Source organism: Mesoplodon mirus (assembly GCF_964341445.2).
Source record: "Mesoplodon mirus genome assembly, chromosome: 5".
NCBI lineage: Eukaryota > Metazoa > Chordata > Mammalia > Artiodactyla > Ziphiidae > Mesoplodon > Mesoplodon mirus.
The window spans coordinates 37,629,581-37,656,159 of record NC_138980.1 but is presented as its reverse complement, the minus strand read 5'-3'; the positions used below and the strand labels follow the sequence as shown (position 1 = coordinate 37,656,159).

The 26,579-nt window shown below is 46.0% G+C and overlaps 1 protein-coding gene across 2 annotated transcripts in view; it reads right to left on the bottom strand.

Moving 5' to 3' along the window:
• Positions 1 to 4,235: 4,235 nt before the first annotated feature.
• The window catches only part of VAV1 (vav guanine nucleotide exchange factor 1), a 56,473-nt gene continuing 34,129 nt past the window's right edge, over positions 4,236 to 26,579 (bottom strand). Inside the window, exons 7-27 of one of the 2 annotated variants that reach the window (XM_082622764.1) lie at positions 26,277 to 26,345; positions 25,989 to 26,092; positions 25,278 to 25,377; positions 24,429 to 24,524; positions 24,142 to 24,210; positions 23,801 to 23,887; positions 23,616 to 23,701; positions 23,060 to 23,192; positions 22,654 to 22,763; positions 21,723 to 21,824; positions 21,381 to 21,478; positions 21,265 to 21,287; positions 21,043 to 21,088; positions 18,646 to 18,782; positions 18,258 to 18,323; positions 16,055 to 16,086; positions 11,951 to 12,067; positions 10,390 to 10,477; positions 7,888 to 8,002; positions 6,408 to 6,559; positions 4,236 to 4,541 (exon numbers count right to left, since the gene is read on the bottom strand). In XM_082622764.1, coding sequence (XP_082478890.1) covers positions 4,488 to 4,541; positions 6,408 to 6,559; positions 7,888 to 8,002; positions 10,390 to 10,477; positions 11,951 to 12,067; positions 16,055 to 16,086; positions 18,258 to 18,323; positions 18,646 to 18,782; positions 21,043 to 21,088; positions 21,265 to 21,287; positions 21,381 to 21,478; positions 21,723 to 21,824; positions 22,654 to 22,763; positions 23,060 to 23,192; positions 23,616 to 23,701; positions 23,801 to 23,887; positions 24,142 to 24,210; positions 24,429 to 24,524; positions 25,278 to 25,377; positions 25,989 to 26,092; positions 26,277 to 26,345 — 1,884 coding nt within the window. In that variant the 3' untranslated portion in view covers positions 4,236 to 4,487. The remainder of the gene's footprint in view (positions 4,542 to 6,407; positions 6,560 to 7,887; positions 8,003 to 10,389; positions 10,478 to 11,950; positions 12,068 to 16,054; positions 16,087 to 18,257; positions 18,324 to 18,645; positions 18,783 to 21,042; positions 21,089 to 21,264; positions 21,288 to 21,380; positions 21,479 to 21,722; positions 21,825 to 22,653; positions 22,764 to 23,059; positions 23,193 to 23,615; positions 23,702 to 23,800; positions 23,888 to 24,141; positions 24,211 to 24,428; positions 24,525 to 25,277; positions 25,378 to 25,988; positions 26,093 to 26,276; positions 26,346 to 26,579) is intronic. The other variant, XM_082622765.1, reaches the window with a different exon arrangement.

Here is a 26,579-nt window from a genome sequence, read left to right as displayed (position 1 = left end):
ATCTGTTAATCCCATACTCCCAAATCATCCCTGACCCCCATGCTTTCCCCTTTGGCAACCATAAGTTTGTCTTCTATGTCTGTGAGTCTGTTTCTGTTTTGTGAATAAATTCATCTGTATAATTTTTTAGATTCCACATATAAGTGATATCATACAGTATATGCCTTTTTCTGACTTACTTCACTTAGTATGATAATCTCTAGGTCCATCCATGTTGCTGCAAATGGCTTTATTTTATTTTTTTACGGCTGAGTAGTATTCCACTGTGTGTGTGTGTGATACACACACACACACACATCTTCTTTATCCATTCATCTGTTGATGGTGCATCCCAATTCTTAGAAGGACAGCAGTCACATTTGATTAGGGTCCATCCTAATGACCTCGACCTCATTTTAACTCAATTACCTCTTTAAAGAACCCATCTCCAAATACAGTCACATTCTGAGGTCCTGGGAAGGTTAGGACTTCAACATACAAATTTGTGGGGACACAGTCAACCCATAACTGCCAGTGTCACTAACTCCTTGTCACAAAAGTGAGGGGACTTCCCTGGTGGTCCAGTGGTTAAGAATCCCCCTTCCAATGCAGGGGACGTGAGTTTGATCCTTAGTTGGGGAACTAAGATTCCACATGCCAAGGAGCAACTAAGCCACGCGCCACTACTAGAGAGAAGTTCACGCGCCACAACAAAAGATCCTTCATGCCACAACAAAGATCTCATGTGCCGCAACTAAGACCCAACACATCCAAATAAATAAATAAAGTGAGTAAATGAATCAATGAATGAATGGATGTTAGAACGGGCTCTCTGGCAGGTTCTGGTTTTGTTCCAAGTATTCACTGCCTCTCCCTGGAAGAGGAGTAAACCCTCCTGCCCTGCTGATGTTACTCTGGGCCATACAACTTGCTCTGGCCAATGAAATGTCTTCTTGTCATCCCCAAGAAGAAACATTAGGAACCACTGAGTGGTCCTGCCATCTCTCTTTTCCTTCTGCCACAAGCCTGACGCATCCCAAGGCTGGAGGTCTCCAACAGTGTGATTCCTGCAGCACCTTCTCCTTCCAGAAACTTCTTCTTCAGCAGAGTTGAGGCCAATGCATGAAGGAGTTGTTTGTGAGATGTTGAGATGGGGAGTCATTTTTTACAGCAGCAATACTCAGCCCAAGGTGACTGATACAGGTCGTGTTGTGCTGGGGCTTAAAGACCCAACCAAAGACCCCCAAGACCAGGGTTAGAACTCAAGTTCAAAGTTCAGCCTGGGGCTGGAGGACAGTGATTCAAGACCTCCAAGAATAAGTCCATGACCTCAACCTCATTGACACCATTGAATTAGACAACCCAGGTAGCCACATTAGGTAAATTCATGGCGTGGCTCAGGAGGAAGTTGGGGGGCAGGGCAGAAGCCCCTCCCCATAATCCCTGACCCTTGGAACTCCATTCCCTCTCCAATACCCTCTTTCCAGTTTCACAGCCCTTCAAACACGGAGCACACGTCACACCAGACTCTGGAGTCTGGATCCTGCACCTGGCCAGGTATGCACAGGTGCTGTCTGGGCACTGGCTTACCTGGGGTTGGGGAGAGAACTAGGAAATGATTAGGTCCCCACCAGCTACTGGAACAATGGTTAAGAAGGTGAAGAAGGCGGCTTTACACTTAGACACAAACTAACTATGCTCTCAAACAGGTGATTTATCTTTCTCCGGTTCAGAAAGGTGAAGTCACTTTTCCAACATGTGACAGCCAACTTTGTAAGGGCAGAGCTGACCTTAGAATCCTCCTGGAACCTTGGCCAAGATGCTCAACTGCCCACGAAGCTGGTTGTGAGATTATATTAGATAACATCTGTGAAGAGCTTACTATCGTGGTACCAGGCAACGTTGAATGTTCAACATGGGGGCTGCCTCCATCATGAGGGGGGTGGAGTAATATTCACAAGTATTACCTATTTTCCATCAAATTAATATATTGCCCATGGCCCCTCCTCAGCCTTGGCCACCATCATTTTTTTTCTCCTAAGAGTTATTCCTGCAGGAGATTTACCAAAGAAGCACCTTCCTGGCTTTCGAACTTCAAAAGCCTAAAGATGCTGATTCTTGGCTTTTGAGCCCCCACCATCTAAGCCCTCAAGAGCTCTAGATAAAAGTCTGGCCAAAGCAGTTGCCAGGGGACAGTGGGGGAGGGAAAGGGAACTCATTGCTCAGTGGGGACGGTTTCCCTTTTGCAAGATGACAATTTCTGGAGATTCATTGCATAACAGCATAATATTCATCCCATTACTGAACTGTACAGGTAAAACAGGTTAGGATGGTAAATTTGATGTTATGTGTGTTCTGCCACAATTTAAAAAAATAATAAATTCTATTAAGTAAAAAGAAAGTCTGGCTATAGATGCTATAGTCAGGCTGAGTCAACTTTTCCTGCAACAAAATAGATCATGGTTTCCCAGTGTGGATGGGAGGAGTTGGGTGGGAAAGATAGTTAAACTCAGAGACAGGTCCAGGGATGCATCCCTGTATCCTATTAGCCCAACCCCAGTCTAAACAGCTTCAGGATCAAGTGAAATTTGAGACATCGTCCTCCCAAAAAAATGCAGATATATGCAAATTCTGGATTTTCTTTCAGAGGATTCAAAGCTCCTCAGGGATCCACAGACCACTGGTAGGATCTATGTGCCTTAGACCAATGGGCTTAAGATGTCTAAAAGACAGCCCAAAATTACAGGGCACCAAACAGAAGCAAAAACACTGGAAAGGCATTTGGATTCTCTATGGAATGGTCATTAATCAGATTAAGCAGAGCTAAGTCTTGAAGTCTGACAAAAATAAGGGCTCTGCCATTCTGTGATACCAGATGAGGACTAAAGTTTCCCTGGAGCCCCCTGGACCCCAGGATAGAGCAGGCTCTACGGAGTTTCCCCACACCCTGCATATGGCAGCATCCATTGAGTAGGGATGGCTGCAAAGGACTGTGCAGACCCTGTCAGCATCCCACCCATAGCGCCCCAGTACTGACAAGGTCCCTACAGGTCAGTGGCTCCAAATATGCCTGTGGTTCTCTGGCCACCAGAAAATGTACTGCCTATATACAAGCAGCTCTCAAGCAATGACAAATGGAAGTTGGTGGATAAATACCCCAGCTCCCTTGCCTCTCAACTCCAAGGCTTGTTCTATACTGACTTCCAGAGGTCCTGAATGAAGAGGAGACCCCATTGCCCAAAGCTGTCACCTCATCCATGCTCCCTGTGTCTCCCTCCCCTTCCCATCTCTCTTCCCTGCTCCATCCCAGCTGCTTCCTTGGATCACCTCCCAGATAGATTTTGAACCCCCAAATCCTTGTCTCAGGCTCTGCTTCTGGAGCAGCTCAACCTAAGACGGTGACTGTATAATTTTTATCATCCAAACCAGGACACTTTGGAGAATGAAAAGGATCGTGGTTAATAACTACACTAGGGCAATAGTCAGGACTGTCCCGGGGAAACCAGGATGTAGAGTCATTCCACTCAGCACTTAAGGGGAAACAGCCAGACATGTTGCATGAGCCAAGAGGGATGTGGAAAATGCAGAGGCACCAAAGATGAAACAGAAGCAATTACCTCTCAGCAGGAGGCAGTGATGGAAGATAACCACCAAGAACCAGCAGTCTTTCCAACACTCCAGTTCCAAAGCCCCTGGAATTGAAACATGACCTTGGAGAGAATTGACTCAGCAGACCCAGATTCAACCAAGATGAAGTTTTTACCACTTAGCAGAACTGGAGAGGCTCCAAAGAGTAATCATGTCCTATTACAGAAAAAAACTGATAGTTACATTTTTGTGATCTGGAATCTGTGAGTGTAAAATTCTTTCCTGCCACGTGGGGGTCCCACTTCATATTTCAGGTTTTCTTTCTTTCTTTCTTTCTTTCTTTTTTTTTTTTGCGTTACACGGGCCTCTCACTGTTGTGGCCTCTCCCGTTGCGGAGCACAGGCTCCGGACGCGCAGGCTCAGTGGCCATGGTTCACGGGCCCAGCCACTCCGTGGCATGTGGGATCTTCCCGGACCGGGGCACGAACTTGTGTCCCCTGCATCGGCAGGCAGACTCTCAACCACTGCTCCACCAGGGAAGCCCCAGGTTTTCTTTTAAATGGCAGAGAAAAGTGATAGAGCTGGAAAGCAGGAATTAGTGAGGGGGCTTTGGTCTGTGTCCCAATGCCCTTTCCCATCTTTCCCTTCCCAGGTCTGACACAAGTCCATCCATTCATCATTTTATTAAAAGCAGTTGATTGAGCCCTGCTTTCTCAAGGGGACCCAAGAGGAAATCAGTGTATTATAAATTAACCATGGCAGGGCATCATCCCAGGAGTCCTGCCAGCTAGACGCTAGCCCTCCACAGTCCATCCCGGACTCTCAGCCCGCCAGGACGTATCACAGCCCCGAGGCCCACTGCCTGCTCATCCCAGGCTCAGAGCCTAGAGTTTCTCATCTCTCTGCCAATGTGCCAAAGCTCAGCAGTACTCAGAATAATCCTCTTCCACATAGTTGGAGGGGAACCAGCCAACCTGGAAAGAGACAGGGAAGTGGTCAGGGCAGCCTCTGCACGTTCTCCCACTGTTCCTCGACACACCAGGAAGGTTCCCTCCTACCACAGGGCCTTTGCACCTGCCATACCTTCTACCCCAGAAAGTACCTCCCCTAGATACACCCTCGGCTGACCACTCCCACCTCCTACAGTCCTTTACTTACATGTCACCTTATCAGCAAGGGCTTCCTAACCATCCTATTTAAAATTGTAAACCCCATCCACCCCAACAGTCCTTATCCCCACTTCCTGCTTTTCCATAACACTTTTCACCATCTAATTGATTATATGTTACTTATTTATCGGCTTCTTGTCTGTTCCCCCTCCCTTCACTACAATAGGCCAGAGATTTTTGTCTGTCTTATTCATCACTGAGTTCCAAAAGCCTAGAATAGTTCCTGGCACACAGTAGATACTTAATAAATATTTGTTGAAAATATGGATGGATGACACAAGAGGGAGGAGATATGGGGATATATGTACATGTGTAGCTGATTCACTTTGTTATAAAGCAGAAACTAACACACTACTGTAAAGCAATTATACTCCAATAAAGATGTTAAAAAAAAGATGGATGAAATGATGGATGGATGGAACGATGGATGGATGGATGGATGGATGGATGGATGGATGGAATGATGGATGGATGGATGGATGGATGGAATGATGGATGGATGGATGGATAGATGGATAGATGGATGGATGAGATGATGGATGGATGGGTGGGTGGATGGATGGAATAAAGAATGGATGGATGAAATAAAGGATGAATGGAAGGATGGATGGATGGATGGATGGATGAATTCTTTACAGCCTAAACCTTCCTAAACATCCCAAAATCCCCCCTCAAGCCCTAACTGTTCTCTACCACACACTAAATTTACCCTCCAAGGTTCCTAAAACTGTTCACCTAAGCAATTATCTAGGTCACTTTTCACATTTCCCTCTGGTAGAACTGAAGCTTCTAACCAGTGTCTTTCTCTTCATTCAACAAATATTTTTTGAGAAACCAATACAAGCAAGGCAGTATTCTAGAGGCTAGGAATTCATCAGCAGACGAAATAAAGAATACGCTCTGCCTTGTGAGACAAAAATAAGAACCAGACAGAAACTTTTTTGAGAAAATTTAAGTTCCCTCCTGAAAGTCCAAATTCAGGCAGACAAAAGATCAGCAAAGGCAAAAGCGGTTGGTCTCAGTTCTGCCTTTTCATGCATTCAATAAATATTGACTGACATACTATGTGACAATCACTGTTCCAGGCACTGGTGATACTGCAGTGAACAAGATAGAAAAACCCCTCCCTTCGTGTTCCCCAAACACGCCAATGACTCTCTCACCCCAGGGCCTTTGCACGTGCTGGTTCTTCTGGAATACTTTCCCACACCTCCCACCACCCATGACCTGGCTGACTTAACTCATCCCTCAGTGATCAGCTTGGTCTCTCAGAAGGCGTCCTGACCTGCTCCCAGGATGAGCTGGGGGTTCCTTGGGGGCTCCCAAGGTGCCTTATGATTCCCCATCTCAATCTCAACCACTCACTGTTGTAACTGCATGGTTACAGGTCTGTGCTTCTCACCAAACTATGAGCTTCAGGAGGGCAGTGATTGTACTGTGCTCATTTTTGTCTCCTTGGCACCCAGCTAAATGCCCGACACATAGTAGGTGCTCAATAAATAAATGCAAGGTGCATAAATAAAATCTCTGTCCCTTCATCCCTTCCTACCAGGGAAGCCCTTCACACGAGCCCCTGCCCACTCACTCCACTCCATCATCCAGTAGAGCTTCACTAGAGCCAGCTCACCCCACGCCCTTTCCCTGGCGCTGCCACACTCCGCCCCAACTCACCCGGCCATAGATCTCCCCTCGCCACCAGCCCTGCTGCCCCTTCTTGTTAAGGATCTTGATGATGTCACCCTCTTTGAGGGACAGCTCTGATCGGTCCCGGGCGCAGAAGTCATAGCGGGCTTTGGCTGTGCCAAAATACTTGGTGCTCCCTGCTGTGTGGGAGAGAGCAGAAGTGGGAAAGGGCCCTGGAGCAGACACACACCCATCGTCTGGGGGCAGTGGGAGGACAATGCTCCAATAGACCAGGATGAAGAAGGGCCCCTCAATGCTTCTTTCCACTGAGTGTTGGGGGGCCTGTGTTCTGAGAGTACACAGTTGTCTTCCCAGAATCATCCTTCTAGCCCAACCAGCATCCAAACTTAGAAAATAATACAGTTATGATCTTTTAAATGTTACGTATATATTCATAGTGAAAGAAACAGAAGAAAGATGTGGAAGTTCTCATTCTAGATAATATTAATTATACTAAAGAAGTCTAAGGGTTGAAAAAGAGAGGGAGAAAGATAAGAAAGGGAAAAACTTTCCAAAGTACAATATTAAGTGATACTGTAGACTATAAAAGTAATTTCTAGTATTTCTGCAAATATGCTAAGATTGAACATCCAAATATTCCCCAGGATGAATAAGTAACTTGCAGACAGATAGAAACATTTATTTGATTGGGTGATGAGAATAGGGATAATTTTGGTCTCAGTGTCCTAATGTTATGCTGGTGTTGCTTTTTCAAAAATATAACTTTTTAAGTGGTGAATTGTTATTTTATTGGTAAACATTTTAACAATAATTCATTTTAAAATCCCTCTTTAAAAATATTTTGGACATGTATGTAAGAATTCAGAAACTCCACCACCCAGGTGACTTTTCTGAAAAACATACTCCAAAATGCACTCCAGAAAAATAAAATTTGAATCAGAATTTTAAAGAAATTTTAAAAATAAAGGAAAACACAGAAAACAATAAATATAGACAGTCTAAATAATTCTTGATATTGAATTTGCAAAGTGAAATGCAATGGTGAAGAAAAAATTCCTAAAATATAAGGTATGATTGTTTTCATTCATAGCAAACCGTAGCCTACATTCCAAATAACTTCAACAAACCAGGTGAGTTAAGAGATACAAAGGAAAAGGAAAGAAAGAGTGTACTAAAGGTCTTGCCTTTCTGTGGGAGAAGGTTATTGATACTAATTCACGCCTGATATTGATACAAAAATAAAGGCTTAAAATGTGTAGGTGAGGACCCTTCTGGTTCCCAGTGTCCTCATCTTCCAAAATATGAAAGTAAACCCTTTCATCCAAGTAAATGGATATGCAAATCTCTCAAGAGCAAAGGGACAAACTGGAGGTGGGAATTAGCTCAAGCTGTTTCACAGATAGGACTTTTCTATCCCCACAGGAAGGAATGTCCACCGCATCCCCACACTTTCCCTCCACAGTGGGAAGGAGCTGGCACAGCAGGCCCCCAGCTGGAGACAGCCTACCTGGTGGTTTGCTGATGGTTCTCCTCTCAGGCTCCTTGAATGGGAACTGCAGGATGGTGTCCAGTGACTTGAAGCAATCCTTCAGAGAATTCTGTTGGTAGAATTCTACCAGCTCCTGCAAAGAATACAGCAGGACAGATGCTCTCCCAGAGGGCCAGCCCACGATGGGGACACAGCTGGAAGGAGCCACATCCAACTCCTCATGTGAAACAGGTCCTCCTTCTGGCCTCCCTGGCAAAAGATGCCTTGAATGCTCCCCACGATGGGGAGCTCACTCTCTTCCTGGTCAGCCAGGACCATTTTATGGTGAAGAAATCACATTGTCTCAAGACAGTTCTCCTAACAGCCAGTTCATTTCATGATACATTTACCAAATAATCAACTTGCCTGATGACCAGCTCACCAAAACCAACCCTCCCTGGGTGTCAAGAGCACTCTTTTTACAAATAATTCTAATAATAACAAATGCTGTTTACTAAGTACCTACTGTGTGCTGGTCAGTGTGCAACCACACATCATGAAAATCTCCTAATAATCATGGGAGGTGAAAACATTGATGAGACCCCTATTTTATAAATGGAGAAACTGAGTCACAGAGAAGGCTCATGGAGGGTCCCACAGCTGGAAAAGGGCAGATCCAGAATTCAGTCCCAGGACAGGCAATAGAGTGTAGCAGCTAAGAGCTGGCCTCTATAATAAATTGATCTGAATTCAAGTCCCAGATGTGTTGTGTTTATGAATATTTCTTCCACAAACGGCTCAACCTGATTCTAACAGTGGGGAAACCGTCAAGTCAACATTAACATTCTGCAAAACAAAATGCCTTATGTTTTGGAGTTCTAGACTTCAAAAGTTCCAAAGTCATGAAAGACCAAAGAAATAAATAAAAGACTGGGGAACTATGGCAAATTAAAAGAGACACTAAGGAGATGAAAGGAATGTGTGATTCCCCTAATTATATCCTGGGGGAAAAGGTCATAAAAGACATAATTCAGGCAATCAGGGAGCTTGGAAATGGGCTGTGTATTATAATAATAATTTTGTATCAATGTTCAACTTCCTGACTGTGATAATGACACAGTAGTGAGGCAAGAGAATGTCCTGGCTCTTTGACAGTCACGCTAAAGTACTTATAGGGAAGATCATGATGCCTGCAAATTACTCCTAAATAGTGCAGAATAAATGTGTGAGTGTGTGTGCAGAGAGAGAGAGGGAGAGAGAAAAAGCAAAAGAGGAAGAATATTAACAATCAGTAAATCCAGGTGAAAGGTCCACAAATATTCATGACACTATTCCAGCAATATTTCAGTAATTTTTCAGAAATAAAAAATGGGGAGATGGTCTTCCCTGGTGGCGCAGTGGTTGAGAGTCCGCCTGCCGATGCAGGGGACACGGGTTCGTGCCCCGGTCCGGGAAGATCCCACATGCCATGGAGCGGCTGGGCCCGTGAGCCATGGCCGCTGAGCCTGCGTGTCCGGAGCCTGTGCTCCGTAACGGGAGAGGCCACAACAGTGAGAGGCCTGCGTACTGCAAAAAAAAAGAAGGGGGGGGAGCCAAAATTTTCAGAGTAAAATGTTTGGGTGCAAAATAGATTTGTGGAATGAGTGAACAGTCCCTAACCTTTTGGGCAGTCAAAGATCCATTTGAGGCTCAAATGAAATTTGAGATACCTTCCTCCAAAAAAAATGCAGATATATGGAAATTTCTGGATTTTTCTTTCAGAGGATTCAAAGGATCCTCAAGCATCCACAGACCATGGGTAGGATCCATGTGCCTTAAACCAATGGGCTTAAGATGTCTAAAAGACAGCCCAAAATTATAGGGCACCAAATAGAAGCAAAAACACTTGAGAGGCATTTGGATTCTCTGTGAAATGGTCATGAAGCAGATTAGGCAGAGCTAAATCTTGACGTCTGACAAAAACAGGGGCTCTGCTATTCTGTGATACCAGATGAGGACTAAATCTCAGTTTCCCCCATGTGTGAAATGGGAACTCAGAGAGTGAGTTGAGGGGATGACGTGCGGTCCTATCTATAATATGTTTGGCACTCAGTAAGCGCTTTGTAAAGGTTCACTGATGCTACTGTTGTTTCTCTTTGGTTTTTTGGGGTTTTTTTTGCGGTTCGCGGGCCTCTCACTGCTGTGGCCTCTCCCGTTGCGGAGCACAGGCTCCGGACGCGCAGGCTCAGCGGCCATGGCTCACGGGCCCGGCCGCTCCGCGGCATGTGGGATCTTCCCGGACCGGGGCACGAACCCGTGTCCCCTGCATCGGCAGGCGGACTCTCAACCACTGCGCCGCCAGGGAAGCCCGCTACTGTTGTTTTCGTTGTTATTATTATTCTCAGTGTTGATGATTAGGAAAATGAGTTTAAAGCCAGTTGCTCCATAGTGCCTCTTGGAGGGGCTGTTCTGAATGTAGGAAAGGGGGTCCCAAGGTGGAGCTTCAGAGAGGGTCCTACCTAGATTCTGGAAGGCTGGGTTTAGGGATACATTGGCCCTTACCATAAGCCCCCGGAAAGCCTTCTTCTCTGTAATCCGGTACAGTCCTTCTGCTGTCATGATTTTAATATGCTTGACCTCAACATTATACCTGGAAGCAGGGAAAGAGAGCGAGATGGTCACTGGGTCCTGAGTCTGGGAATTCAGGCCCATCCCCTGTCGAGTCTCAGCCCCATGCTACACACCCCCAACCATGGAAGAAGCGTTCTTGGCTACTTCAGGGAGGGGGCGACCACTGGAGCCCAACAGGATCCCTTCCCTGGAGCCTTTGCTGCTCTAAACCTTAATTTCTTCCTCCATAGAACAGAAATCATCTTCCTTGACCCACGGGGTTGCCGAGAAGTCAAAAATGCCTTATAAAGAAAGCACTGTTGTAGAGTAGATAGGATGAAATCGCCACTTCCACTAAAGTGAATGACCATAGAATCTAAAGGATGTGAGAGAAGGGGTCCATTTCCAGCAATATGGAGGACCACAGACTAGTACGGAAGAGGCATGAATTGGCAGAAGTGGTTCTGCCAATATGAAGAACTGGATAACCAAAAAAATCTCCTACTCAAAAAACCCCTAGAAATGCCGTGAAAAAAATGCTGAGCTCTCAAAAAAGTAAGGGAAATCCCCAGAGGCCAAAAATGAGGATGAAACTTAAAAGTATATGTCTTTTTACTCTTTTTTTTTTTTTTTGCCACGCTACGCAGCTTGGGGAATCTTAGTTCCCCAACCAGGGATCGAACCCGGGTCCCCAGCAGGAGAAGCACAGAGTCCTAACCACTGGACGGCCAGGAAATTCCCGAGGAGCATATGTCTTAATCACATAGAAACATGAGATGAGTTACTGGGTCCCTGTTGGGTAGAGAGTTGACACTGAGACCCACCCACACCCCATAAGGGTGGACTGTCAAAAAGCTACAGCCTCAGGAAAAGAGGTGGTCTAGAAAAACCCACCTATGAGCACAGCAGGGACCATGTGAAAGCTTGTTTGTCTCAGACCCAAAACAGAAAAGTCACCCTTGAGAATTCATAACCTCAGTCCTACCCTCTTATGGGTTTAGCATTTATACTTAAACCACCTGTGTAGTCTGGGAAACTAAGGAATTAACCAGACATATTTTAACCTGAAAAAGAAATTAACTTGTTGGTGATTCCCAACAGAAGCAAATGCAAAACCTCTGGGGACCCAGGCAGCAAAGATACCCACAGGGAAAGCCCCACTTAAAATCACAAGACCCAGTGACAAAACCAACAAGGAAACAAGTCACCACAAGCAAGAAGCTGCACCCAAGAAACAGTAAGGCAGGAAAGTCAGGGTCTGCAAGACTTGGGTCCAGATTGCATTTCTGCCTCTTCCTAGAGTATGCTAAATGCCTCCTGGAGCCTCGCTTAAGAAGCGTATCTCTTTCCTGTGGGTTGCCAGTCAAGTAAAAGAAATAAGAAAGATTAAAAACACCTAGGACCCTGCGGGAGCTCAATAAAAGATAACTAGCGTGACTGTACATTTCCTTCTTCCTAAGCACCTGCAGTGCCCAGGTCACAAGGGGAGATAGGTTGGGAAAGGAGGAATTACTTAATGCTGATGGCAAATTCTGCAGCATCTTTCACTCTCTGTCGCACCAAAAACGTCCCGTCCGAGCGGTTGGTGAGGATGCTTTCTGCCGCGGCTCTCTCCATGGGGCCCGCGTACCTGTCAAGATACACCAAGGAGAAAGGTCCACACAGCCCCTATGTTGCCCTATTGAGGCTGCTTTCCCCCCCAACCCCTGTGATTTCTTTTTAAGTTAATGACAGCCTGGGTCTAGCAGCGCCCTTAGACACCAAGGTAAACCTTGGGGGAGGCAGTGGCCAGAGTCCCGAAGTGGGCAGTGGCCATTAGATATCTGTAAGTCACACCCAAGGTTTCACCCCTGGATTGTAGGAGACAACTCAGTCCTTTGGGTGTGACTGTGTCTCAGTGTGACACAATAAGAAGTATATATTTGGTTTCTGTGCCCCCCACCCTTTCCTGGCACATAACTCCTAAAACCTTTAGAATCTCCGAAGTGATAAGTGTCTTTTTGTATGCTAATGAGATGATTGGGGGCTCTTGGATAGCCTCAGGATGGGGGCTGGTGGCCAGAAGAAACAACCACGTGGTTAGAGGGTTGGAACTTTCAGCCTCACCCCACCCTACATATGGGGAGAGAAGAGGGGCTGGAGGTTGAGTTCATCACTAATGGCCAATGATTTAACCAATCTTGCCTACGTAATGATGCCTCAACCAAACCCCAACCAAATGGTTTTGGAGAGACTCCAGGTTGGTGAACACAGGGAGGTACCGGGAGGGTGCAAGCCCAGAGAGGGCGTGGAAGCTCCGCCCCCTTTCCCCATACCTTGCCCTGTGCATCTCTTCCATCTGACTGTTCCTGATCTGACTGTTCCTGAGTTGAATCCTTTTATAATAAACTGGTACTCTAGTATGGAAACTGTTTCTCCAAGTTCTGTGAGTTTGTGTTAGCAAATTACCAAACCCAAGGCGGGGGTTGTGGGAACCCCCCATTTATAGCCGATGGGTCAGAAGTAGAGGTGGCCTGAGCTTGTGATTGTCATCTGAAGTGGGGGATTGTCTCGTGGGACTGAGCCCTTAATCTGTGGGATCTGATGCTAACTCCAGACAAACAGTGTCAGAATTGAATTGAATTGTAGGACACCCAAGCTGGTGTCTGGAGAATTGGAGAATCGTTTGATGTAGGAAGAAAATCCCACACATTTGGTTTTAGAACTGTTGAGACTGTGAGTATAGAAAAACAGTTGTTGGGTTTTCTTTCTTTTACTTGCAATTTGGCATGCCTGGACAGGTATTTACTGAGTGTCCACTGTCTGTCCATCTCTGTGGTCACCAGGACGGAAATAGGGTGAGGAGAGTGAGACACAGCCTCAGGTACAAAATTTAAAGGGCAAGCCAAAAACTCAGGCATCAAGATAAATAATAACAAGTAAAATAAGTAGTATTTTAATGCAGTATTTTTAAAGTGCAAAAACATCCATAAAAGGAATGAAGTACTGATATATTCTACAATGTGGCTGAACCTTGGAAACATGATGCTGAGAGAAGCCAGTTACATAAGGGCATGTACTGTATGATTCCATGTATATGAAACATCCAGAACAGACAAATCCATAGAGACAGAAAGTACATTAGTGATTGTCAAGGGCTGGGGGAAGGGGATGGGGGTGATTGTTAAGGTGATGGGGTTTCTTTTTGGGAGGCTGATGAAAATGTTTTGGAGCTAGATAGAGGTGCTGCTTGCACACCATTGTGAATGTACTAAATGCCATTAAATATACTGGGCTGGCCAAAAAGTTCATTTGGGTCTATACGGAAAAACCTGAAAGAATTTTTTGGCCAGCCCAATAGATGTGAAAAATAAATAAAGATGTGATTATGAATATTTTATGCTGTAAATGTAAATATATAACATAAATAACATATATTAATTATAGATAATATATAATTATATATGATATATCAATGTGGGCATGAATATATTTATGGCATAAATTTAAATATAAACATAAAAATATAACTATAGATAACACAATTATAAATAATATATAAATATGAATATGAATGTGTTTATGCTGTAAATGTAAATACATAACATATATATATTAATCACATACTATATAATTATAGATAATATATGTAGGAATATGAATACAATTGTGCCATAAATTTAAATATATAACATAAAAAATATATACAAACTATAGACAATACATTTGCCATATAAAATATGAATTATTTATTATATATAAATACAAATATGTTTATGCTATAAATGTAAATATGTAACAATATATATTAATTATATACTATATAATTACAGATAACATGTAAATGTGAATAGCACTATATAAGTGTGAATATAACATAAATAACGTATGTTAATTATACATAATATATAATATAGATAATATATAAATATGAATACAAATATATGCTATAAATATAAATATATAACATAATATGTATTAATTTTATATAATACATAATTATATGATCTATAAATGTGAATATGTAATATAAACGTAAATATTAACATAAATGCCACTTTGGTTAATTTTATGTCATGTAAATTTCACCTCAATTTTTTAAATAAATTCAAAAAAAATCTGTGATGAGCAAAATGTCAAAATTTTAAATAAGGACAAGATCTGACTCTGCAGTTGCCAGATTCACCACAATTCACCTTTCCCTACTCCCAGCCCTATCATATCCTGTGTCTTTATTTACAGTTCTGGTATTTTGCTCATCACAGATTTTTTTGCCTTGCTGTCGATTTTTTAAAATATTTCATTAAAATAGTATGGATCTCGATGCCTGAGTTTTTTGGCTCCCCCTTAAATGTTGCACCCAAAGTCGGGGTCTCACTCTCCTCAATCCAGTTCCGGCCCTGGTGACCTGGTGACAACATCTGGCAGGGCAGGGGCAGGGTGAGCACAGCCTCAGGTGACCATGGTTTAATTCCTGGCTCTGCCACCTAGTTGCTCTGTGACCTCGGGAACTGAGTTTGCTACTTTGAGCCCCAATTTCCTTTTCTGAAAAGAGGAGATAAAACTGCCCATCACAGAGGGACATTTTTGACAAATGGCAATAATGCAGTTGGTGCACCTCATACATGGTAGGCATTCACGACACGGGTGTGTTATTATGCTCTTTGTGTAATAAGGTTAGGCTTTGGAGTCAGGCAAGCTTGGGTTCGAATCCGACCTCCTTCACTTCCTCACTTTGTGATACTGAACAAATCACTTGTCCTATCTGAGCCTCAGTTTCCTCCTTTTCAGAAAGAGAGTAAGAATAACACGTACTTCAAAGTGTTACTACCAGAATTGAATGTGTCCTTGAAGTGCTGACACACGGTCATAAAAACAATACCATAGCATGTCCGAATCTAAGGTGCCAATGATTGTAAAATTCACTGTGCTTTCATGGGCAATTATGAAATAAAAATTACTACCCATAAAATTAGGCAGAAGACTCAGACACCACTAATTGTAAGAGTCATTCCAATGCCAGAGATGTTAAAACGTGGGGGAGAAAAATGCATATTTTAGAATGCATGAAATGCAGTCATAACAGCGAGTGCTAATAATAACAGATAATAAAGTGCTTTTTGTGTGCCAGGAACAGAGCTAAGCACTTTTTAGGCTCATGGAAACCACCTAACAGCCTTATGAAGCAAATATTATTAATCTGTTTTCCAGAGAGGAAAGCTGAAGCACAGAGAAGTTGAGTTACTGGCCAAAGGTCACAGAACTGGGTAATATTGGAGTCAGAATTTGAACCCAGGTCAGTGGACTCCAAAGCAACACTGAAAACTTCCATCCCTCACTGCTCTATCAGTAGTAGGTCCTCAAAGAAAAGGGGGGTGGGGGTGGGGAGAGGGAACTGCCATTATATCATCACCATCATTTTCCTTCCAGTGAGAACATAATGTCCCAAAGTCAGGGAACTTCTTTTGTTTGTTCTCTCAGCAGCCGCCAGCATAGGGCTGGAGCCAGCAGTTAATGCCCAAGGTTTGAAGAATGAATAACTGATTGGTTTGTAGCCCCCATCCCCACCCCAATGCCCAGCCCAGGCATCCACCCCAAAGCACCCCAAGTTGAAAATTAAAAAGGTGGTTCTACTTACCAGAGATGAACAGACAGGTCCTGAGGGGGACCCTGGGGACACAAAGACCAAAACTCAGGGCAAAGGGTCCAGCATGCAACAGGCTTCAGGGCACTACATTCATTCATTCATTCATTCATTTTTTCCACTATCATTTATTGGGGGCACAGTGCCAGGCACTGTGCGCTTCACTGGAAATACAGTCCCAGAATCCAGGGGGAGAAATCGGTCCACCCTCAAATGAATCAGCTTTAAAGAGGCAGCTACGTTTGTAGGCAGAAATTGGAGAGATGTTCAGATCTTGGCTTCTGAATGCCATGTTCCAATGAAAGGACCCAGGCTCCTTGGGAAAATGGTTGATTCCAAGATTGGGGCAGAAAAAGTACAAGAGAAGTCTGCTATTGTGCAAGAAAGTAAGGAAGGTCTCAAAGAATGATGGGGACATGTCAAAAGGGCAGAAGAGCCAGCCTGAAGGGGCTCCCATTGGTCAAGGGTGGGACAATTTTAAAATAAAAATCCAGGAACATTTCCTGAGATAGATAACACACAGATACATAGATAGACACATAGAAGATTGATAGATACATAGATACACAGATACACAGATAAATACAAAGATGATTATTAGATAGATACATAGATGATTGATAGATACACAGATACACAGGTGGATACATATATACAGAGATACATAGATGATTGATAGATACACAGATACATAGATACACAGATGATTGATAGATACATAGATATAAAGATGATTGACTGATACACAGATACACAGATAAATACATAGATGATTATTAGATAGATATATAGATGATTGATAGATACACAGATACATAGGTACACAGATGACTGACAGATACATAGATACAAAGATGATTGATAGATACATAGATGCATACATATATAATATCTAGATATATAGATTAGAAGAGACAGTTCTTCTTTACAATAGAATATCTGCTAATAACTTCGCAGGAAATGATGGAGTTGGAAATTCATAATGTAACTCCACAGTGGAGAAATGACCCCAAGCCAAAAAAAAAAGTCAAAGATATTTTTGGGAAAAGTATAAACATGTACTCTGGATTACATAATATATAATGATTTATATTATATATAATAATTTATATAATAGTATAATGTCCCTGTTGAATTTCATGTTTTTAAAAATCATGCTATGTTTATACAAGAGAAGGTTCCTGTTCTTGAAAGATATTCAGAGATGAAGGAGAAATACGTCTGTAGACTTACTTTGAAGTACCTCAGGAAAAATAAATAATAGACAATTTTTAAATAAATAAATTGTGCAGAGAAAGATGATAGAGTAAATGGGACACAATGTTAACAGGTAGTGAATCTGAGTAAAAGATGTATGGAAGTTCTTTGCATTATTCTCAGGACTTTTCTGGAAGCCTGAAATTACATAAAATAAAATGAAAGCGACAAAAACGAGACTTTCCCCCTGCAGGCTCCTATGAGGGCTGTGAAGCAGGCAGCAGGGTCATAAGGGAGGATAAGGTTTGGGAAGAGTGGGGAAGATCTGAAATCATCATCAGGAAGAGGGAATCAGGGGCTTCCCTGGTGGTGCAGTGGTTAAGAACCTGCCTGCCAATGCAGGGACACGGGTTCGAGCCCTGGTCCGGGAAGATCCCACATGCTGTGGAGCAACTAAGCCCGTGCACCACAACTACTGAGCCTGCGCTTCTAGAGCCCGCAAGCCACAACTACTGAAGCCCTCGTGCTACAACTACTGAAGCCCGCGCACCTACAGCCTGCGCACCACAACGAAGAGTAGCCCCCACTCGCTGCAACTAGAGAAAGCCTGCGGGCAGCAATGAAGACCCAATGCAGCCAAAAATGAATAATAAATTAGTTAATTTTTTTTAAAAGATGAGGGAATCAGGGGAGCAGGGAACAGGTGAAGAAGGACAGGGGCCGGGCAGAGTGGTGGGCAGCTCTGTTCCCAAAAGCTGAGCAAGGAGGCACGGGGTGGGGAGTGACCCTGTAGAGGACTCCATTCGTTGCCCCAGAAGGAAGGCAGAGGTTGGCCAACCTTCTGGACTCCTCTCTGGGCTCAGTCACTGAGGTAGGGAGTGACCTGCCATGATGGGCGGCCCCCTCCTGACCTCAGGAGTGTCTCCCCAACGCTGCAGAGAGTCGCGGGACCCTCTCTGAACTCCCCTGCCCTCTCTCCAACCAGACTTGAGACACTCACATGCACGTAGGGCTTGACCCTGTTACAGGGAAACCAGCCAACTTCATTGGTAGACGTATTCCTGCCCTAAGAAGATGGGAGGGAAAGATGGACAGAGAAGTTACAGGCATCCAACATGTGTGTGTGTGTCCATCTTTCACCCAATGGCCACTCCGCATGGTCATCTATCTCTCCATGGCCTGGATGCCCAGAGAAGTGTCAATCAGTATCAACTTCCTGAGAAGACCACCAGCTCAGAAGGGCCAGGCCAGCCCCCAAAATCCCCATAGACATCACTCTCCCCAGAGCAGCCATGTCCAGTTGTGCCATGATCCCATTCCCAAGGTCACCTACACCCTGACCCAACGCTCAGGTCCTTCTCCATCACTCCCACGGCCCCAGCCTGTACCTCCCACCAGTTCTGTTCGGCTTCGGCCTTGGTGAGTTCCACAATGTCTCCAGGGCTGAGGCGTAGAAAAGGTCCAATGGCTCCAGGGGGTGGAGGCAGCCCATAGTACTCCTGGCACACCTCCATCTTGGGCAGGCCTGGAGGGGCGGGGAGGTGGTGATACAGCATGGCTGGTAGTCCAGGACTTTCAAACCTGAGTCTCACCACTCACCAAGATGGCGAAAATTAAAAAGACAGACAATACGGAAATACCAAGTGGTGGCGAGGTTGTGGATGGAACAACTGGAAGTCACCTGGATTTCTGGATTCTATTTTTTTTTCTTGAAGAAGTTTTTAATATGAAAATATTTTAAATAATTTTTTTGGCAGAAACAGGGAGGGTGGCCACCACCCCATAGCCCATTCCTACATGGTTGTAGGAATCCACTTTGGAAAACTATTTGGCTGTATCCACTAAAGCTAATTCCACTCCTGATATATCACCAAGAGAAATGAAAACATAGGTCCCAGAGAGTCATAGACAAGAATGTTTACAGCAGCTCTCTTCACAGGAGCCAAAAAAATTGGCAACAAACCCAGTGTCCTCAAGAAGATGGATAAACACAGCACAAAATACAATAAGCAACGAAAAAGAACAAATGACTGCTTCAGGCAACCACACTAATATGCAGTAACTGAGTCCATGCTATACAATTTCATATGTACAAAGTTCAAGGGCAGGCAACACTAATCTATGATGATAGAGGTCAGACAGTGGTTCCCTCTGGGAGGCAGGATGGACTAGCAGTGAGTATGACCAACACCATCCAGTAAAACTTTCTGTGATGATGGAAATGTTCTATACATTAATCTGAATGGTGGTTACATGGGTAGAAATTCAGTGAGCCATACATTTAAGATTTATTCATTTTATACACTTTATGGTATGTATTTTCTATCTCAATAGAAATATTTCAAAAAAAAAACAAAAAGAAAGAAATATTTCTATCTCAATAGAAAATTATATTATATATTTATATATATATAAAATGGATATGAGCAAGTGTATATATGTGTACATATATATGAACATATATGTATTGGCTATGTTTATATATATATATATATATATATATATATACACACTCACATACACTCATATATATTTCCTCCTACTGAGGACATTTGGGTTATCTGTTTTTTGACCAATAAAGCTGATATATACATTTTTGTATAAAGCTGATTTTATACATATGTATTATTATATTATATATATAGTGTGTATATATATATATGTTCCTGCTATTGAGGACATTTGAGTTGTTTCTAATTTTTGACTATTACAAATAAGACTGATGTATCTATATCTAGCTGTAGATAGAGAACTACAGCTAGATATCTATGTATCAGGATACATAGATAGATAGATAGATAGATAGATAGATAGATAGGTGATAGATAGATTGATCTGAAACTGAATCTTTACACTGACTCTGTATGACTATGAGCAAAGAGTTTATTTTTCTCGGCCACACCGAGTTCTTTAATGATGCCTTGCCGTCCTGCTTCCTAGCCTTCGTACATGCTGTTCCCTCTGCCTGGAACACTCCTGCCATCCTCATCTGTCTGACTACTCCTTATCCCTCAAGTGTCCACTTTAATGCCACCTCCTTTGAGAAGCCTTCCCTGAAGGCTCAGGTTCCTCAGGTCCCCCGGTTGAATGCTCTGGAAAACCCTCTACTTCGCCCACCTCAACTGGAATGACTTAGCCGAAGTCTGTCTCCTGATACCAGCCTGGGAGCTTTGGAAGGACAGGAAGCACACTGTTTTTTGGCACCATTTGCCCCACACAATATATACAGTAGATGCTGAATAAAAATCACCCATCACGACTGTGATCTCACAAACATCATTAATATATACCAAAATCCAGGCTTTCCCCACTGGCATTGGGCTAAAAAGAATTCTGGCTTGGTCAAACTCTGCATCTCCTGGAACCATCCAGTTGGACTACACTTTGCTGAAACTATTCCATTATGATAAGATTTTGTGATACAGAATCAGTAGGAGAAGGGATGAAGTATGCCCAGCCAGCTAAGATTACAGATGGAGTTTGTAAGCGAGAAAAAAGGGGGGGGGGCAGTGAATAATAAAAGTGAATGGGAGGGGTGGAGGGATAATTTGGGAATTTGGGATTTATGTTCCATGCATCCCCTTCACAGTGTTTGAGCAAAGCTAGTAAAGAATTTGAGTTCGTTATTTATAAATTCCTTTTGGGTTTCTAGGACTGGAACAAATGCTTTATAAGCAGGGCATTATGTGGTCATTAATATAATTGTTGAGATCTGCCCCTGGGCCAGCATCACTGAGGCAGACTAGATTTATTTCTGCCCCACACAGCGCCCCGTGCTGACTCACCCAGCTCATTCCTCTTTTTGTCTTGAGCCCGCCGATGTGGCTTATCCTGGAGGGAGAGACCAAGACAGCAAGTATCGCTACCTGTGCCCAGCCTGAGGGCTCCTCAGCCCTTATCTGAGCACCCAGCAAAGAGCCATGCCCACTGCCAAGGGCTCCCAGGTCCTGCCTTCCCTACCCACCCCCCTGATTTTCCACACACAGAAAGGAGCATGGGGGTCTTACCTTCTTCATAGTTCCTGCAAAATCTATGAGAGGGTAAAGGAAATACTAGTTAGAATGGGAACCCCCCACCCTCCATGCAGAAGCAAGCCCACCTCCCAACTTCAGTCTCCTGGTACCTTGCCCGTGTCGACCACATGGAGGGACCCTCCCCAGACACTCCTTGTGTGCAGGTGCCCGGCACCGCTGGCAACGGTAGCCCTGATAGAAAGTGCCTCTGGGATGCAGGGAGAAGATAAAGAAGAGAGCCAGTGATGTTGAATGAACACAGCCAATCGTTTTACCAACAACATAAAGGGCCCCTTTGTGTTCTCTTTAGAGCAGGACAGAGATGGAGAAGCTAAAGGTCAAAGGAGGGCCTCCCCCCTCCCAACTCAGGGCCATGACAGCCAGGGGAGCCCCCCCCAAAGAGGAAGAGTCAACCCAGCCCAGGACCCAGGTCCATCCTCCCAGACTCCCACCTCAGCAGCATCTGGCAAGCCTTGCAGGACGTGGTCTCCTCAAAGGAAAACATCTGGAAGTCATGTCCGTTGGCAGTGGAGTTCTCGGGGTAGATGTTGGAGCTGGTGAGGGAAGATAATTCCATGCAATGGAACAGGATTCGGTCATAAAAGGGAATGGAGTACCCACACACACTGCAGTGTGGATGGATCAAGACCTCATTCTTTTTTTATGGCTGAATACTATTCCATTGCATGGATATGCCCTGTTGTGTTTGTCCATCCATCCATTGATGGATGTTTGCATTGTTGCCACCTTTTGGCTGTTGTGAATAGTGCTGCAATGAACATGGGTGAAGACAGAAAGCGGATTAGTGGTTGCCAGGGGCTGGGAGCAAGGGAAATGGGGAGTGATCACTTAATGGTTGCAGGGTCTCCTTTGGGGTGGATGAAAATGTTCTGGAACTGGATAAAGGTGATGGTTGCACATTGTGAATGTACTAAATGCCATTGAAATGTACACTTTAAAATGGCTATGTTTGGGGAACTCTCTGCTGGTCCAGTGGTTAGGAGTCTGTGCTTTCACTGCCAAGGGCCTGGGTTCGATCCCTGTGGGGGAACTAAGATCCCACAAGCCGCGCAGCACGGCCAAAAAAAAAAAAAAAAAAAGTCTAAGTTTTTGTTATGTGAATTTCACCTCAAGAAAAAGAAGGAGGAGGAAGACAAGAAGGAAGGATTTTCAGGCTGGTGACTGAAGCTTACGAAGACTTGGCATTCTGGTGATGCAGACAGCCTTAAAAGACTGTCCCTCTCATTTCCCAGATGAGGAAACTGAGATTCAGAATGGTCCCATGACAGAGATGAGGTGACAGCACAGAATTGCCTCCCAGATCTTGCACCCAAATGCTACCGTCCTCTAAGGATAGAAAGCTGGAGGAGGCGGGGGTCTTACATGGCCATCTCGAACTGCTCCATCCACTTCTTCTTCAGTTCTCGTGTCTTGAAGAACAGCTCATAGCCCTGGGCACCTTGGTCCTCAATCAGGAGGAACATGTGAGTCCACTGCAGGGAAGCAGGGTTGAAAATGAAGGCACCTGCTCGGAAGAGGGTGGGACCACACACCCATTGACCCTACCACTGTGGGGAGAAAAGGGTCAAGCCAACTACAGCCTGTCTGCTCCCAGGAGAGCCATGCATGGGTTACCATGGAAAGGGCTGCCCAGGAGAAGCAAAAACACATTCACAAATCTAAAATCACACAACACACGCACTTGCATTCCAAAGGCCAAGTGGAGAGCTCAAGCTGCATTGAGGCTCCCCAGCACTGAGGTTCCCCAGTTACAGCCTCCAAGCCTCACCTTCTTGTTGTCCCGCTCTCCGGAGGAGTCGTCTCTAACCTGGAAGCTGTGCAGGTTCACAAAGTCCTTGAGGTCGTAGGTGTCCCCTCGGCGCTTACAGATGAGCAGAGCTTTGTCGAGCAGGAAGGCGTACCTGGAAGCAGCTGGGTCAGGTGCCCCTGTCGGGCTCCTCCTTAAGTCCCCACCAGCTCTCTGCCTGATCACCCCCCCCCCCACTTTCCGGGCCCCCCACCCTGCTGTCCATCTAGGATTCCTGCCCTTTTCCTCCTCTGTGGCCAACTTGGCCATGCCTACCTCACCCACGCGATCCTTACAGGTCCTGCCACCTGTCGTTCTTGGCTTCACCCACGCATCCATGCTGGCTCTGCCCCGCCTCTCCATCTAGGCTCCACCCACTGATATGTGTGGCCTCACCCACCTGTCTGTCTAGAAATAGGGCCAAGCCCCTGCCCAGACTCCACTCCAGATCCGTGTTGGCTCTGGCCACCTGCCTAACTAGTAGCCTGGCCCCGCCCCTGTCCAGGCTCCACCCCAAATCCATGCTGGCTCCGCCCACCTGTCCATCTTGGAGCGCCGCTCCACAGAAGTGATCTTGAGCTCGCCATCGATCTTGGGTCGGCCATAGTGGGCCAGAGACTGGTCCTACACAGCAAACAGGGTGTCTGGTAAGAGGCCACGCAGGAGACCAAAGCCCCTCCCCACGTGGCCACGCCCCTGGCCATGCCCACTCCGCCCCCTCACCAGGTTCTCGATGGACAGCTGGAAGTTGGTGATCTGCCTCAGCGTCTCGTTGTCGCGCTTGACCTCGTTCACGCACTGTGCCAGGTCCTGGGGGTGGGAGAGGGGTGAGCCTGGGCCCCCCCCACCTGGCCGGAGACAGGGGGTCAGCCCCCAGCAGTGGCTGGCAGAAGGATGTCACTGTCCCCGAGGGGGACGCTGCGAATAACTCACTCGGCGGACAGGTGTGTCCCTGTGCGGTGGAGGCAGGGGTGGCCCGTGGGTGACCGTGCCTCGATAGTACTCACTGACTTGAATGCGTATGTGTCTGTGTGTCCCCATCACCCCTGTGTGTGACCACTCACCCTCATGGCATCCAGGGCCAACCGCAAGTTCTCCTTCTCTGTTGGGTCCTGCGTGTGTTTCACCAGCTCCTGCATGACCCGCAGAGACGTATATCACCCGGGGCCTCTGCCCTCTCCTCCTGGGGAGCCTTCCAAACAAGCCTGGCCCACCAGCTCCTTCTTCATCCTTCTGCTGTCCCTAGAGGCATGGCCCCGGTGACCCCACCCAGAGAGGGGAGCCCAGCCCCCAGGAGCCCTTGCAGGGAGGTCGATGTGCCAAACCCATGCCTGGGCGCCCCCTTGGGCACCTGGAGGAGGAGGTGATATTTGAGGACCCGCTGCATGGGCACCATCAGCAGGTCCCGTAAGGTGAACCTCCCGTTGTTCGCTCGCTGAGAACATTCCTGGGAGGTTGGAGAAAGAGGTGAGTGAGAGAGGTAGAGGCAGGTGGGGGTTTTTATAGAACCTGAAGCGTCATCTCTCCCCCAGGGAAATAAGGAAGAATGCCACGGGGTGAGGGGTGGTTTAAGACCCAGCTGGAAGGCTGCCTGGGGAAGAGGTCCAGGATTCCTCAGCTGAGGGGGGCTGGAGAGGGGGAGATCGACAGGTCTGGAGGGTCCCCACTGTGGAGACCAAAGAAGCTGATGGACGGCACACATAAGCCATTCCTCAGCATCCCTGCCCCATCTGTGCTCCCACTAGACACACGGGTCCAGGTTGGGGTTCAGTCCAGGATCAGTGCTCAGCCCAGGATCAGGACTTGGCTGGGATTGGGGTTCTGTGTGAAGTTGGAGTTCAGCCCAGACTTGGGGCACAGCCAGGGTTGGAGCTCTGTCTGGGGTTCAGTGTGCCCTCAGAGTTCAGATCAGGGTCAGAACCTCAGCCTGGCATCAGGGCTCAGCCCAGAGTCAGGGTTTAGCTGGGGTTAGGGCTCAGCATTCTGGTCCATCTCCTCCTGGTCCATTTCTCCCAGTTGGCTAGTCAGTACCACCCTCCCCAAACCTTCAGCGGGCCAACTTCTGGTTGGGCTGCAACAGAAAGGGATGCCATCTCCAGCTCGGTTTCCTCTCTACTGCCCCTGGAGCCTGGGAAGGAGTGGGAGACACACACACACACACACACACACAAACACACAAAGATGTAGCCCATCCCCCCACCTCCAGCTTCATCTGCACATCCTCCCGGGCTGTAGCCACACGGTCCAGGTGCTTGCTGGCCGACTCCACCTGGCTGCAGTAGCGGCCATAGATGAGGAACCTGCGGGAAGATGACAGGTGGCCGGGGAATGGCAGCTGGCACCAAGGTCAGGCAGATCTGGGTGTCAGTCCCAGCCCCACCTCTTCCCAGCTGCATGACGCTGAGCCTCAGTCTCCCTGTCTGTAAAATGGTCATAACAATGGCACGCCACACACACACACACACACACACACACACACGTGGGGTTATTATAGCATTAAATGAGATAAAGCACAAGAAGCTCTTATCAGAGCACCTGGTGTATCGTCTCTGCTCAATGTTCATTTATTTAATAAGCATTTATTGATCACCTACTGTGTGTCAAGCCCCATGTTAAGCACTTTAAGCATCAATTTACTCAGTCCTCACCACAACCCCAGGAGATACGTTCCTGGATCACACTGATTTTATAGATGTGGAAGCAGAAGCACAGAGAGGTTAAGTGACTTTCCAGTGCCACACAGCTCTCAAGAGGAAGAGCTGGGAATTTAACCAGAGATGGGCAGCCCCTTGCCCACGAGCAAAGAAGGAAAAGCCCTCTCTGTCCAGTGGTCTATGAGGGTAGGGCCTCCCAAATGCCCACTCAGGGCAGGGTGACCTCCAGAGGTCTGGGCTGGCCAGCTGGGTCTCACCTCTCCTTGTATTTGATGAAGACCTGGTAGAGGGTGGGTGCGCTGGGGTTGGCCAGGGCTTCCTTCATCTCCTTTAGGAAGTGGGTGTGCACGCGAAGCAGGTCCTACTCGGAGAGAGGGGTAAGGGCTGGGGCGGGAGCCTGGGGCTCGGGATGCCAGCTGGGAAAAGGGTCATCCACCCACCCCTATGTCATTCATCTTCCACCCCCCACACTCCAGGGACAGGCGAAGCCAGCAGACCATCCCCACTGGACAGAAGTCCAGGAGGGCGGGAATTGGTCAGTTCACCTCAATGTTGATGAAGATGATCTCAACGTCTTGAGGTTTAAGGAACCGCTGCAAGGGCTTCATAAAATGCTGTCGGTGGAGGGGGAGACAAGGATGAAGGATGAAGGAGGAGGGAGGATGAAGGAATCCCAGAGAGACGGGGAGGAGGAGACAGAGACAGAAAGGGACAAACAGAAACACAGAGACTGAGCTAGAGAGGGAAATGTGTAAAGAGAAAGAGAGGCAAAGAAACAGAAAAGGAGAGAAAAGAGAGATGGGGAAAAAGTCCACACAAAAACCTGTACAAGATTGTTCAGAGCAGAA